Raw genomic sequence first — 14569 nt, 5'->3', positions numbered from 1 at the left:
CTGTGGATGTCTGCTGCCCTGTCTATCCCATGGGCACTCAACTCTGTCTGTGGGTCCTCCTGTGGATGTCTGCTGCCCTGTCTATCCTATGTCACTCTCCCCTCACAATTTCCACCCCCCCCCAACTCTTCCAAATTCTTACCTTGAGGCCAAGGGACTCCAGGGACTGTTCTATGTTCTGAGGGGACACAGAAGATGAGGGGTTATGATCCCAGGCCATCCCACTTCCTTGGGCTCCTTGTTCTACCCATCACCCTCATATGCATTGACCATTCCCCTTCTACTATTTCACTTACTGTTACAGATCCTGATTCCCCTTTCAAGCCACGCTCACCAGGGAGTCCCTAAGAAAGAGGGGAAAGAGGGTAAGCAGAAAAAGAAGAAAAAAAGAAAAAAAAAAAAGAAAACAGGGTAGACAATGTTCCCCCAGGTTCCCTCTTTTCCCAAGGCCCCCCATCCTGCTCCATACAAAATGGGGGAGGGGGCATCTCAGCAGTGCCGGCTGTTTTAAGTACTTCCCCATCATGACTGGCCCAAGCAAGGGGCCATTATCAGACCCAGGCCTGGACTTCCAGAGACCAGGACACTGTGGGCAGTGCCTCCCTTTACCATCTCTTATTCCCAGCAATCTCCCCCTCCTCCCACTTTCCTGTGAAGCCAAGAAGAAACACAGAGAAGTCCACATAGGCCCCAGGAGGAAAGTATATGTGGAGGCAAGTATATGTAAGCAAGCACTGTGGGCCATGTGGGCAGGTAGGACCAGGTGTGCACATGGTGCTATGCCTATATAGTGCTTTCTGGGACAACAGGGGGTCATGGGACTGTGTGTGCACATTCACATCTGTGCACAGTGGGAAAATGTGTGGATGTTCGTCATGTTTTATCTGCATGAGCACAGGGCTTCTCACTGGAGACAGGAGAACTCAAGGAGGTTCATGAGAGAGGCAGGGGCCAGCCCATCTGGTGGGAAGGAAGCCCCAAAGAGGGCAGGAAAGGGACAAGCTGAGGAAAAGGAAGGAGGAATTTCACCTGTTCACCTCTGGCTCCTGCTTCTCCTCGGTCACCCTGAGAATAAAGTTGGGAAGGGGAAGATGGCTGTCAATTCAAACAGCAGAGAGCTATGGGGGGTTAGGGGGGAAGGGGTCAGCCTCCAAGGTGCCTCTCCCACTCAAGTGATACATTTTCTTTCTCACCTTCCCAAGAAAACTTACCTTGGGTCCTGGACTCCCAGCGACACCTGGAAAACCCTAAGACATATGGAGAAACTGAATCATAGAGGGTATGGTGGCTCCTGGGCTTCCTTCCTGCCCCCAGCCCCACTAGACAAAGAGCCTCCAGGTCTCAGGAAGGAAGCCAGGATCCTGGATCTCCTCTCCAAACTCCAAAGTTTCCCTGTGTGGTCCATCCTTTCCTCAATGCCTGGATTGTGCCCACATGTAGGCAGTGGATATAGAGAAAGTACCTGTCCAGGGGGGCCAACTGGGCCAGGGAGTCCAGGGGGGCCCTGCAGTCCTGGGCTTCCCACATCCCCACGATCCCCTTTGGAACCATCCCGACCCTGGAGAGAACAAAGCAAATGTCACCAACAGCCCCCTCTGTCCTCAGGGACTCCCACCTCATACTCACATGCCCTCCCCTGACCCAAGAAACGATGGAGCCCGAAAGGCCCTCCCTCCTCAAGGGATTCTGAGAGTCCCAACGAAGAGGCAAAAGGGGAAGGAGCGGTCAAGGGGTCATGTATTGAGAGATTGGGGTGGCGGGAGAAGGGACCATATACCAGGAGGAATCTCAAAGTAAGGGTAACTCACGTCTCTTCCAGGGGCTCCAGCTTCACCCTTGTCACCCTAATAGAGACAGACACCTCAGACCAGTTGTCCTCAGGCCCAGATTCCACTGAGTAGAGATAGAGGTGGAGGGAAGGGAAATCATTGGGGCTGGTTCCAGGCACTCAGATATAGGGGACTCTTTACCTTCCTACCATCTTCTCCAGGGTCCCCAGGTTCTCCCTGAGTAGAGAAAGAAGATACAACCTCAGTCTAGAGTACCACCCCCAGGTACCCACAGTCATGTTCTCATGTGACTTGTGTGTAATGATTGAGGGTGAGTGCATGAGTTCATCTGCTTGAACATCCAGCGTGACTGTCAGTATGTGGTTATATGTGACTATGGACTGTTCTAGGGAAAGGGCACCTCCTCCCAGTCTCATCACAGACTCACATTTTTTCCATTCAGCCCCGGTTTGCCATCATCCCCAGGCTTCCCCTGTCAGAGTGGAGTCAGAAAACATTGGAGATTAAGGTTAGAAGTCCTTCAGGGATCAGAGTCAGAGTTATAATCCTTAATGCCCAGCCCACTAGGCTTAAAAATCCCAAGATCAGCCCAAGGTAAGGGGGAAAGGGAGGGACCCCAGCATCAGATAAGACCTCAAAGCTGCAGATACTTACAGTCACTCCAGGGAGACCAGGAGGTCCAGGGGGTCCCTGTTCTCCTCTCAGGCCAGGGAGTCCCTGAAATAGTCCCTATATGTTGGTGTGTCAGAGAGCTAGGTAGGGAACATCCCCTTCCCCAAACCCCCAAAGGATAGCCTCTCCCAAGGACAGGACAGAGGCTTCCCCTACAAGAGAGATGAGATACCCACACATACACCCCACACCAAAGGGAGAGAGCCCCACAATTCCCCCTGAACCCAAAGAATTTCCTCCTCTCCCCCACCCCTGCTATATTTTCCCCATCTTTGCCCCTCTCTGCTCCTTTTTCCCTCCTTTCCTAGGGTCTCCTAAAATGACCCATGGGCACACTGGGGGCAAAGCCATGGACAGTATGCTGGGCTAAACTCACATCTCTTCCAGGCTCTCCAGTTTTGCCACTGTCACCCTGGGGAGAGAGAGGTGGAGGTCAGTTGTTTCCAGGGTCACTGTGCCCAAGAACAATAGGGTCAATGTGCTTGGTAGCCAGGAAGTCCTTGCATAATGTGACCAGAAAGTTCAGGTTCATGGTCACTTGTGGGTGTGGTGGTTGGGGTAGGGCATCTTTTTATCAGAGAAAGGAGGAATCCCCTATGTGAATGAGGAGGAGAACCCTTGGAGATCACAGCCTGAGTCTGGAATCTCTCTGAAATCAGGAAAACTGACTGGGTCTCCGAGCCCTCTCAGACTCCACCCCTCCCATTTTCTCCATAAGATACGGGAGAGTTAAGATGGAGCTTACTAACTGAATGGGTCCAGAAGTCCAACCTCAGGACACCTGGTAGAGTGAGGCTAGAAGGCCAACTGCCCTTGGGAGGATGGGACAGAGGCCCCAGTCAGACAGGGACCCCAAGCTCACGTCCCCTTGTGACTCACCCTCAGGCCAGGGGGCCCTACTGCTCCTGGCTTCCCATCCAGTCCATTCCGACCATCAGAGCCAGGGGCTCCTCGCTCACCCTGGGGAAGGAAAAGAGCACTGTGGGACAACCCAGCCCAAACAGTTGTCCCCCACCCTTCCCTGAAAGAGTAGGCAGATAAGCAGAAATGAGTACCCTCTCCCTCCACCCCAGCCTCCACCAGGCCGGTCATCTGCATCATCCCCTTGCCTCCAGCACAGTAAGGGGCAGGGCATGGGCTCTTTCCCTATCCTCCTCACCTTCTCTCCAGCAGGGCCCCGGTCACCTGAATCTCCCTGAACAGAACAAGCACAAGAGACTGGTCAGAAGGCATGAGAGTTGAGGAGGGGGCAGGGAAAGGAGGAAGGATGGGGATGAGGAGAAAGCACTCACCCGGGATCCAGGGGGACCTCGCAAACCTTCAGCCCCCTGTGAGGAGGAAGGGCAGAGGCTTACTCAAGAGGAGGCCACAATCCTCTTGGCCAGCTCCCCAAATCTCACTTCCTCTGGGAAATTTCCCTCAATCACCTCCTCCCAGCCCTCCTTAACCCTAAAACCTCTGGACCGTGTGTTCCCCTCATCTTGCAATGTTCTCTGTCCTCCCTTCCAACTCCTGGCTTTTTTGGTTTCCCAGCTTAAATCTCACCATGCACGGGAGGCCTCATTCCCCCACTGCTAATGCCTTTCCTCTGAGACCGTCTCCTGTTTACCCTGAATATAGCTCCTACTACACAGGCATTTACATGTCGTCTCCTCTGTTAGAGGGTAAGTTCCTTGAAGGCAGGAACCATGTTTTTGCCTGTCTTTGTATTCCCAGCAGTTATACAGTAAGCTCCTAATGAATGCTTCTTGACTGATTGACCTCACTTAAGATCAGGAGATAGTCCAGGGAGCTTTCCAAGGAGCCCCAGTGCCCACTCTCGCCCCCTCCCCAGGGACCCCTCTGATACAGACCCTCTCCCCAGGAGCTCCTGGAGGTCCAGCATCACCCTTCGGGCCCCGAGGCCCATCCTCTCCCGGGTCACCAGGCTCCCCCTGGAGCAAGAGAAGCATTAGTGTGGGAGGGGTCCACCGATGCCTGTCAGCCCCATAGTCAGCCAGGGAGCAGCAGCTGATGGACGAAGGGGAAACGCCTCCTTGGTGCCTATGGGTACAGCCCTCCAGGTTCCTCCCTGCCCCCCACCCACCACACACACACACACACACACACACACCAGGCCCTAGTACCTTTATTCCTTTCTCTCCAACCCCTGGAATTCCAGTCCCTGGATCCACCTATAGGCAGACAAAGGGTCAGTGGGACAGAAGGAGGAAAGGGCATGGGAGGGACACAGGATACAGGGACATGGGAGAGGAAATAAAAGGGGTCACTGACATGGAAAGGATCCTGGGGAAATACAGGGAGATTCAGGGTTACACAGTGGGTGCCTGGGGGAAACCTAGGGAGGTACTGAAGGGTAACGGGCATGTAGTTTATTCACTTTGGGGGCACAGCTACAAACTGCTTTTCAGAAATGCTAGAATAATTCACAGATCCACTAACAGATGGGGGAGAGAAAATAAATGTTTGCTCATTGAAATTAACATTTTTGCTGTTTTTAATTTGAAATTACAATTTTGCTCATTAAAATTTGCTCATTTTAATTTAAAAAAAATAGGGAAGACATAAAGCAGGGCTGTGGAAGAAGTACAAACTCCTAACTTACCAATCTTCCAGGGGGTCCTGGTGGCCCCTATGGAAGGAATCAGTGGGGTCAGAAAGGTCAGGGAGAAGGATTACCCCCAACAGGGCCCCAGGGATTCTTAGGGGCACGGCCTGGGTTCCTTTACCTCAGCCTCCAGATATGGCCCCTCTCCCTTATTTCCCTTCTTGACATTCCTCATCCCCCTTCATTAGCTCAGAGAATGAGAGCTCAGCACTCAAAAGAGACCCGAATTCCCATCACAATCCCCAGCATTCCAAGTCCCAAATTCAGACTCCCATGTACCCCAGGAAAGGATCACTCACTGGTTCTCCACGTTCACCTTTGAAGCCCATGGGTCCTGGACTGCCCTGGTTGGAAAGGTTAGGGGTCAAGATAGTGAACAGAGGAGTGAGGAGGGGATCATAGGGGAGCAAAGGGGGGAGCTTTACAAGGTGGGGAACATGATGGAGTGGAAAAGGAAGTGAAGAAGGCTGTGGTGGGAGACTTACATTTCGTCCATCCTCTCCAGGATCACCTTGGTCTCCCTTCTCACCTGGTGTGCCCCGAGGACCTGCAAGGCCCTGAATAGATATAAAGAAACAGGGCTCAGAGACACCCCCTCACCCAGACCCAAGGCTCAGAGACACACCCTGAGAGTGAAACTCCCTCTCCCATCCTCTACCCCCAAGAGAATCCTGCCCTCCCTTCTAAGATCTCAAATTTTTGGAGAGACTTTCTGATTTCCCCCACATTCATACCTATTCTTGGCCTAATATAATGGAGGAAACACCAAGGCTGGGAGAAAGCCCTACTTACCCTAAGACCCCGGTCCCCAGGCTTTCCAGGCAGACCTGTCTCACCCTGGAAACAAAAACACAGAATTATAGAAACAGAGACAAATAGAGAGAGATGTAGAAAGATGCTGACCCAACTAGAAAGAGATAGATAGATAGAGAGATAGATAGATAGATAGATAGATAGATAGATAGATAGATAGATAGATAGATAGATAGATACACAGATAGATACACAGATAGATACACAGATAGATAGATACACAAATAGATAGATACACAGATATAGAAAGAGAAAACACAAAAATTAACAGAAAGTCACTGAGATCTGGAGAAATAGAAATCCAGGAAACAGCAAAGTATGGGGCCTGTGCATCTGTCTTTGATAAGGGGTCTTGGGCTTTGTGGAGATGGGACAGGGGGTGGTGCGCCCCGTACTTGCTTAGCTAGAGACAGGGTAAAAGACAAAGTGACCTAGGGAAGGTTTCCTCAGTCCTAAGACTGGCCCCTTTTGTAGCTATAGTTAGGGGTTGAGAGGTCAGAGATCATCACTGAGTGAAGAGCCCTTTGGTTGGGCAGGGGTGAGAGGTGGGGAGAGAAAGCTGGGTCAGTGGGGGACATCTTACCACAGGACCCTCATCTCCCTTCTCTCCAGGTTCACCCTGTGGGAGAAGACAGTGAGTGCTTCCCTGACCATGCGCCCCTTTCTCTGGTCCCTAGCCTTCATTGCTGACCCCATAGTATGTATACTTTCCCAACCAGCCCACCCCATTCCCCAACATGGCCATTCTTCTAATTCCTATTCTTCTCCCAAGCTCCCCTCTCCCTCAGCCCACACAACCATCACCTCCCTCCTGTAATTCCCTCTTACATCTCTCCCTCGAGGGCCAATGGGTCCTGGGGGCCCTGCTCGTCCAGGCTCCCCTTTCTCTCCAGAAGCCCCGACATCACCCTATGGACAAGGCCAGAGTTAGGAGTCCAAAGCCTGGGAAGCTCAGACAGATAGATATACACATACAAACGTATCGTGCTTTGAACATAGTAGGCAGTCATAGTTACAGGCATACTCATGTACACTCACCTTGGGCCCAGCTCTGCCTGTGAGGCCAATGGCACCCTATGGGGGTCAGGAGAGACAAAATTGGGACGTGAACCCCAATGGGTCTCCTTGTGGGAATCCTTTCTCCCCTTCTGCCCATAGCTCCTCATCCTCCCATTCACTTACGCGATCTCCAGGCTCCCCTTTGGGGCCAGGATCCCCAGGAATACCAATTCCAGGTGGACCCTAAGGGAAAAAGATAGAGGGAAGCAGTGGGTTAGAGAAATCCATGTGACCTTGACCTCATCTTCCAAACCCCTTCTCCCCTCCACTTACTCACCCGATCCCCTTTGGATCCTGGGGCTCCCCTGGGTCCCTCTGGTCCCAGATTCCCCTGCAGATGACAGAGATGTTAGACCTCCAAGCTGTCTTTGTGTTGCAAGCACCCTGTCCCACAATTCCCTTATGGTCCCCAAACACCCTACAGCCCCCAGGACACCTTCCTGTGGCCCTGGACCCCACCCTTGGGTTCTTTTATTATTCTCATTGCTCCCAAAATCCTCTCTTTGATCTGCAGCCCCCCAAGATCCCCAGTCCTCCCGACCCAGGACCCTCTGACACCCCCTCTAGGATGATAAAGAAGTCAGACCCTCCAAAGATCCCAATAACCCCAGGCCTTCCCAAACCTTCTCTCCTTTCACTCCAGCACCATCAAATCGCTGAAACCAAACAGAAATAAGAATGTTGGGACCTTTCAGGACACTCTGAGTCCCAAAGACCAGGGGTGTGTAGGGAGGGCACATTCTGCTCTTTAAGGGGTAGCTGAGTATGCCAGAGGGAGGGGCTTGGGTCATTACCTTACTCTCCGAGTTTCCACCCCCAAGCCCTTTCACCCTTACTCACCACGACTTCTCCAGGTTTGCCAGGCTCTCCAGGTTCTCCCTGAAATGGGGGGAGGGATAGAGTGAAGATGGGAATCCACTGGGACATGGTCCCTTCCCATAAACACACAGGGAAACTGAGGCATGGGTAAGGAAGGAGCCCAAGACTTGAACTGGACCATAATCCCCAACATCTTAAAGATTCTGGTGGGGCTAGGGGTCAGGATGAGGGCCAGGGAGCAGCCTTGTGGGGCTTAGCTTGGCTTGAGCTCTGAGCTACCTTCTCTCCCCTTCGACCGGCTGGTCCTGGTGGTCCCTGTAAAGGGATAGAGCAGCTCTTTTCAGGAAGAGGAGGGGGAAAGGGGGATACAGCCCCCATCTCCCATCTTCCTCTTCCCTTCCAATCTCAACCATCCCCCTTCCCCCATCCCTTTCGATCCCTTCTCACCCATTCCCCACACTCACCTCTTGGCCTGCAGCCCCAGGTCTCCCTGACAAGCCAGGCTCTCCCTGTCGAGAAAAACAGACCCTAAGGAGGGGTGACTTCCTTCTATGAAGCTCCCCTTCCCCTATGGCCTCCTTGTTAGGGCCTACTCAGTATGCTCTGTGGGCACCTTCCAGATAGTCTGTGTCTCCCATGGTGTGCTCAGAAGGGGAAAGCCCCTGTCCCCCTGGAAGGATACATTCGGAGGAAGAAGAAAGGGGTTCAGGAAGCAGCCCCCTCAAAAGCCCTCTCTGGGACAATGATCTAGTCATGGGAAGAGGACTGTGAGACATGGTGGGCATGGGGAGGCTGGGGGTGGTAAATATCCTCAAAGGCAGGATATTTGGAACAATGAGGGTCATAAAAGGAACATGGAGCGGGGTTTAAGGCAACTGGGAAATGTGTTGGGCAGCAAGAAGACCATGGAGGGATTAGGAAGGGGAGCTTTGAAGTACCACGAGAGTTCTGGAGGTACAAGTTGGTTCTAACACCCCCATCATCCACAGGAGAATCTGGGGCCAGAGTCCAGAGGACCCAAGAGGATTAGGAAAGTAGAAGGGAAAGTGATTTGGAAGGGGAGACTGTGGGGGGCAGGAGCAGGGTAACAGAAGATATGAACCTCTCCAACACCCTACCCCCCACATAGAGGCTACCTTATACAGCCAGCCAATCTGAGACACAATGTGCCTGAACAAGAGGGATCTGAGAGCTCCCCCTCAACCCTCTCATTTGTGCCAGGAAAGAAGCATAGGCCCAGAAAGAGGAAGGGGTTTGGAAGTTACAGGATTTGGCAGCAGCAGAAACCTAAAGATCTCAGTCCAACTCTCTCCTTTAGGAGGGAAGCGAAGTAACTTACCCAAGATACCTTGGTGCCAGGATGCCTGCCCTCTACTCATCCCCACGCACACAAACACACACACACATACACAGTCATGCCATTTGATCCAAACCCAGTGTTTCTTCCATGATGTCACACCACGTTTCCATCTTACATAGCAGTCAGGGATATAGCTGGGATTTGAACCCGTGAATTGAGATTCCCCATTCAGGAACCTTTCCATCGTACCACACGGAGCCCTCCTCAGTCAAGAGATATTCCTTCAACAATTCCTGACGCCCACTGGTAGGCTAGGTGTCTGGGAAATAGTTCCCAATAGTTCCAGGAGGGGGTTGGAAAGTGAAAAGGGGAACCAAGCAGCAGAGAATGGGATAGAGCCACACAGAAGGGCCCTACCTGTAGCCCTGGTGGACCTGGAAGGCCTCGATCACCCTGATGGCAGAAAAAAGATAGTCAACATCACTCTCATGTTTATAGCACTTTCCATGTAATAGCCCAGTGAGGTAGGGGGTGTAAGAATCGATTTCCCCAGTTTAGAAGGGAGGAAACTGAGGCTCAAAGGAAAGAAAGTGACTTACACAAAGCCACACAGCCAGTAAAGGTAAGGAGAAGAGTTCAGATTTCCCCAGGCTATGTCCTGACTGGAGCATGGGGCCCACATATTCAGAGAAGCTCCAGCCCCAACGCCCACAGGGTCTCCTCACTGATGCCTCTCACCACATCCAGTCCCTATCTCCCAGAACCATTCCCCCAGCCCAGCATTTATGCTCACCTTCTCTCCAACCTCCCCTGAAGACCCTGGCTGGCCTGGGTCTCCCTGAAAGAGAGAATGGCGGAGGTTATAGGTGAACACAGAAGGAAGCACCGGCCTCTGGACTCAGCCTCAGATCCTTGACCCGGTCCTCATCCTGGACCACCTGTCACCCATTCCCCAAGTCCCACCCTCACCCTCAGTTCCAAGACTGGTCTCCCCACAGGGGTACTGACAGATTAAAAGAGGTCAAACCCTAAAGTAAACCCAAGTGCCTTGACCCCCACCCCAACACTCACTTTGCTTCCAGGTTCTCCTGGTGGTCCTCGAGGACCCTAGAAGGAGGGTTAGATTTGGTGGATCAAGGGGAGCTCAGACAGGGAGGGAGGACATACATTCCTCTCCAACACTGTGAGTCCCTGAGCTGGCCATATGCCAACCAAGGTAGCCCTCTCTCCAGCCCCTTGTCCTCTCTCCAAGCCCTGCCCAGGCACCATAACCCCAAATTTGGGATCCATCCTCCTCTCCCCACCCTTCTGCTCAGGGCCCCACTCACTCGGTCTCCTGGGTTCCCTGCTCGACCCGGGAGGCCTGGAAATCCATCTTCGCCTTCACCCTGAGGACCAGAAGCACATGTGTTGAGGTGTTGAGAGACTCCCAGGAAGTCACACAGAGGAGTGGGAAGGGTCCTTATTTCAGGGTTAGTCAATGAATACACACACCCAAGAGTCAGTGGAAAGGTCAAAGGGGAAAGTAAAGGAAGGTCAGACCCTCTCCCTTCCCCCCCCACACCCATTAGACTGGGACTTCTATAAGGACAGGGATCTTATCACAGCATCACCTTAGAAACCTCCAATCTAATCCCCTCGTTTTATCAGAGGAAAACTGAGAAAAATCATACATCTAGTATCAGAAACAAGATTTGAACCCAGGTCCTATTACTCCAAATAGTGTTCTTTCCCCTTCCTCAAGCTGCCTCTCACACCATAATGTCTTGTACATTCCCCAAGCCATGAGCACAATGCTCTGCTAAGAGTGCCGGCCCCAGAGTCGAGAGACCTGGGATCAAATCCGGGCTCTGATACTTAGCACCACACCCAGAAATAACTGGCCATATAACCTTGAGCAAGTCACTTAACCCCAATTGCTTTAGAAAAAACAAACAAATAAATAAATGTTTATTGACTTGAACTGTGAAGGTACCTAAAGTTCAAACTTCTCTGTTTACAGCATTCAAGACTCTTATCATTTGGTACTACCTACTTTTCCCAGTCTTGCCCCGCCATTCACACCATTCCCTGTGTCTACAAGGTCCCCCACCCCGTGCTGAATTCCTGTCCATCCTTTATGGCCCAGTTCAAATGCTATCTCCTCCAGGAAGCCTCCCCTGACTTGGCCCTGGTGGTGGTGACCTATGCCCCCCTCTGTCCCCATTCCCCACAGCACTGTACCTCTCCACTGAAATTTGCATTAAAATGATTTATGGTTGTGCGTTATCTACCTGTTAGACTGAACTCCTTGGGTTGTCCTTTATCCCTCCCTTGTCTTAGCTAAAAACTGTTACCTCCCCTAGTACCTAGCACAAGGATCTTCAAACAGTAAGTACTTAATAAATGGTGGTTAAATTTTGATTTAAGGGTCAGAGAGGGCTGGAGAGGGGCTTGATAAGGGAAGTTACAGAAGACAAAGTAGAGAAGGGTTTGATGCCAATGGGAAGCCTGCATCCAAAATTATCCAAAGGGACATTTACCCAGCTCCTTCCCCCTCTCTTACCTTCTCTCCTTTCTCCCCAGGAGGGCCAGGGGGACCTATAGGACCTGGATTTCCTGGGAGGCCCTGGGAAGAGAAGGGTTATAACACAGGTATCACAGAGGGAAAAGGGGGTCAGACCCTGAAGACCCCAAACCCAATAACTCAGCCCCCCAATAACTCAGCTCAGAAAATATGGCCTTCAACTCTTATCCCCAGGAAAAGTCTTTATAACGTCCCCCCAGGCCCCAACTTACCGGCAGCCCTGGATCACCCCCTCCACCACCTTCACGGCCTATTCCAGGAAGACCCTGGGAAAAGAGAATCCTGTTAGAGTGAAGGTGGAAGGCTCCCCCAGATCTCATATCCTCCCCCAAATGCCCTTTCATGCCCCCCCTTCCCTCAGTCACTTACCGGCTCTCCTCGCTCACCCTTGTCACCCTGCAAAACACATCATAAGTGATCACTGGAACTTCCTCTGCCCCAGAGAGCCCTCCCTTCCCAACCCCTCAAGCTCCCCATTTCACTCCTCACAAGTTCCAGGACCCCCTGCTCTCCACTTCCCCCCCCAAAGACCAGGAGGGACTAGGGTACATGGGGGTAAGGAGTTTCTAGGAGGGAACTTGCAGACAGGAAGGAGCTGGGAGAGGGGAATGTTCCAAGATGACAGACACCTTTATTGATGCTCCTCGGGGCCCTGGCAGGCCTGGGGTCCCATCTGAGCCACGGGGACCTGGAGGTCCCTATGGGTTTGGGGGAAGGGAGGGAGCAGAAGAGATACAATGTTATCAGGAGGCAATACCAGAGAATCCCTCCCTCCTGTCCCTCCCCACCCCCAGCCTGCTCTTCCTCTATCCATCACCACAGCTGTTCCAGAGCCCCAACTTACCTGGACACCTGGCTCCCCTTTCCTGCCTGGCTGCCCTGCTCCTCCTCCTATAACAGACCCAGGCTTCCCCTGTGGGACCAAGCAGTAAGGAGAGATCACTAAGGATGATGCTCACTACTCCCCCAGATTCCCCCATAATGGCATTGCCCTCCATCCTTCCCAGAACTACTTACCGGCTCCCCCTTCTGTCCAGGCAGGCCTGGTTCCCCCTAAAAAGCAAAAACAAGTTGGGGGAGGTCATGGGAAGTAGGTGGCTCCCCCCAAATCAGAGGAGACAGATTCAGAGTAAAACTCCCTCCTCCTCTCCCTCCTCCTCCTTCATGAAGCCTTCCTGAATTGACAATGACTAGGTCTTCTCCTGGGTTCAGTTGCATCCTTTATGTCCATCATTGGACATTAAATCCCTCATCCCATTTAAAGGTGGGATATCGGTTCAGGGGAGTAAATAAGGGTCATAGGCTGAGGAGGGCCACAGGGGCAGCAAGAGGCTGAGGGGAGTTAATGGTGGGGATAGGCATGTTCCTTACCGCTTCTCCTCGAGGGCCAGGTCGACCAGGAGAGCCCTGCAAAAAGAGACCCAAGATCAGCCTTCATGTGGTGTGTATGAGCATGGGTAGAGAGCAGCGTGAGCAAACCAGGATTTTGTAGGGGCCTTACCTCAAGGGCACTAAATATACTTCCTCCCCACCATCATTGCTTCCTGGCCCGTTGTGGATCCTACACAGGAGGGCTCCCCTACCCCCACCATCTCCCCTCCCCACACATATACACAGCATCCTCCAGTGTGGGCAACTCTTCGCAGCTGGAATGCAAGAAACTGGGACAAACCTACTCCTGGGGAGTGCCCAGTGAGACCACAGGACCAAGGAACTGTCCTTCAACCTTGAACCACCATCATCCCTCAACTTTGCCCCAGGCACCGGAATTTCTAGTTATGATTCTGTGTAAGAGGTAACTTTGGTGGGCACAAGATTTACTCACTGTCAGACCAGGACTTCCAGGGTTACCAGGGCTACCTGGTCGCCCGTCCACTCCAGGGAACCCCTTTAGGGAACAGAAAGGTCAGGGGTCAAGGTGCAAAGAAATGTAATGCTAGAACATAGAACACTACAAACGGGGCTGGGAATGTCCTCCACTTTTAACACATCATAATTCGCCAGCTCTCTGATACATTCATAACTCATATTCTTCTCTCTAATAAAAACAATAGCTAACATTTATATAGTACCTGCTGGGCACTGTGCCAAGCACCTTCCAAATATCTCATTTGATCCTCATAACCATTCTGGGAGGTGGGCACTATTATATCCCCATTTTACAGATAAGGAAACTGAGGCAAAGGGTCACATGGCTAAGAAGTGTCTGAGGCCAAATTTGAATTCAGGTTTTCCTGACTCCAGGGCCAGTATTCTATCCACTGCACTACCTTGTAACTTGGTCATTCATTTTCTCTGTCTTTTTCTTTGTCTCTATCTCCTCTCTATGTCTCTGTCTCTGTCTCCCTCTCTCTCTCTCTCCCCTCCCTCCTTTCCTTTTCTCTTCCTTCTCATATGTTCTATCTCCCCTATTAGAATGTGAGCCCCTTCTCATTTCTCAAATGTACAGGGAACTGAATCAATTTATAAAACTAAGAGCCATTTCCCAATTGATAAATGGTGAAAGGATATAAACAGGCATTTTCCTCTTTCAGAAGAGGAAGTCAAAGCTATCAATAGTCACATAAAGAAATGCTCTAAGTCATTATCAATTAGAAAAATGCAAAATTTAAACAACTCTGAGATACCACCTGTGATAGTAATGGCAATTAAAGATTCCCCTGTATTGGCTTGGTTTTCAAATTGATTGTGTTAAAATCCAGAGCTTGTTAATCCCACCTGTGGGATGGACTTTTTGATGTGAAAAGAAAGTCCTGAACTGGGAGGAGCTGGTGACGTAGATTTGGAGAGACAAGAGAGAAGCGGAAGATCTTTTTGGAAGCAGCACCTCGTGGAGAGAGAGAGAGACTAAGAGAATTGCTGGTGGCCGCTTTGAATTGCCCTGGACTTTTGAGACCTGCCCCCTGAGCTGCCAAGGACTGAGGAGACATGGCTGTTTTGCT

General features: G+C 51.6%; 1 protein-coding gene across 1 annotated transcript in view; it reads right to left on the bottom strand.

The window, feature by feature from the left end:
• Positions 1-14569, bottom strand: part of COL7A1 (collagen type VII alpha 1 chain) — a 58379-nt gene that overhangs the window by 20235 nt on the left and 23575 nt on the right. Inside the window, exons 33-72 of the mRNA XM_069095788.1 lie at positions 13453-13515; positions 12999-13034; positions 12645-12680; positions 12472-12540; positions 12257-12325; positions 11997-12023; positions 11840-11893; positions 11607-11669; positions 10390-10449; positions 10133-10168; positions 9855-9899; positions 9479-9514; positions 8226-8270; positions 8041-8076; positions 7783-7821; positions 7566-7598; positions 7220-7273; positions 7066-7125; positions 6922-6957; positions 6712-6792; positions 6467-6502; positions 5863-5907; positions 5556-5627; positions 5370-5414; positions 5068-5094; positions 4589-4636; positions 4316-4396; positions 3755-3790; positions 3622-3657; positions 3342-3422; positions 2839-2874; positions 2445-2507; positions 2218-2262; positions 1971-2006; positions 1809-1844; positions 1463-1558; positions 1212-1247; positions 1030-1065; positions 297-344; positions 143-178 (exon numbers count right to left, since the gene is read on the bottom strand). Of these exons, the coding sequence (XP_068951889.1) occupies positions 143-178; positions 297-344; positions 1030-1065; positions 1212-1247; positions 1463-1558; positions 1809-1844; positions 1971-2006; positions 2218-2262; positions 2445-2507; positions 2839-2874; positions 3342-3422; positions 3622-3657; positions 3755-3790; positions 4316-4396; positions 4589-4636; positions 5068-5094; positions 5370-5414; positions 5556-5627; positions 5863-5907; positions 6467-6502; positions 6712-6792; positions 6922-6957; positions 7066-7125; positions 7220-7273; positions 7566-7598; positions 7783-7821; positions 8041-8076; positions 8226-8270; positions 9479-9514; positions 9855-9899; positions 10133-10168; positions 10390-10449; positions 11607-11669; positions 11840-11893; positions 11997-12023; positions 12257-12325; positions 12472-12540; positions 12645-12680; positions 12999-13034; positions 13453-13515 (1953 nt within the window). The remainder of the gene's footprint in view (positions 1-142; positions 179-296; positions 345-1029; positions 1066-1211; positions 1248-1462; positions 1559-1808; positions 1845-1970; positions 2007-2217; positions 2263-2444; positions 2508-2838; positions 2875-3341; positions 3423-3621; positions 3658-3754; positions 3791-4315; positions 4397-4588; positions 4637-5067; positions 5095-5369; positions 5415-5555; positions 5628-5862; positions 5908-6466; positions 6503-6711; positions 6793-6921; positions 6958-7065; positions 7126-7219; positions 7274-7565; positions 7599-7782; positions 7822-8040; positions 8077-8225; positions 8271-9478; positions 9515-9854; positions 9900-10132; positions 10169-10389; positions 10450-11606; positions 11670-11839; positions 11894-11996; positions 12024-12256; positions 12326-12471; positions 12541-12644; positions 12681-12998; positions 13035-13452; positions 13516-14569) is intronic.

This window comes from Petaurus breviceps, unplaced genomic scaffold (genome assembly GCF_028583685.1).
Source record: "Petaurus breviceps papuanus isolate PSGF00001 unplaced genomic scaffold, PetGlider_PUasm1.0 227, whole genome shotgun sequence".
Lineage (NCBI taxonomy): Eukaryota > Metazoa > Chordata > Mammalia > Diprotodontia > Petauridae > Petaurus > Petaurus breviceps.
This window is presented reverse-complemented; position numbering and strand designations above follow the sequence as displayed.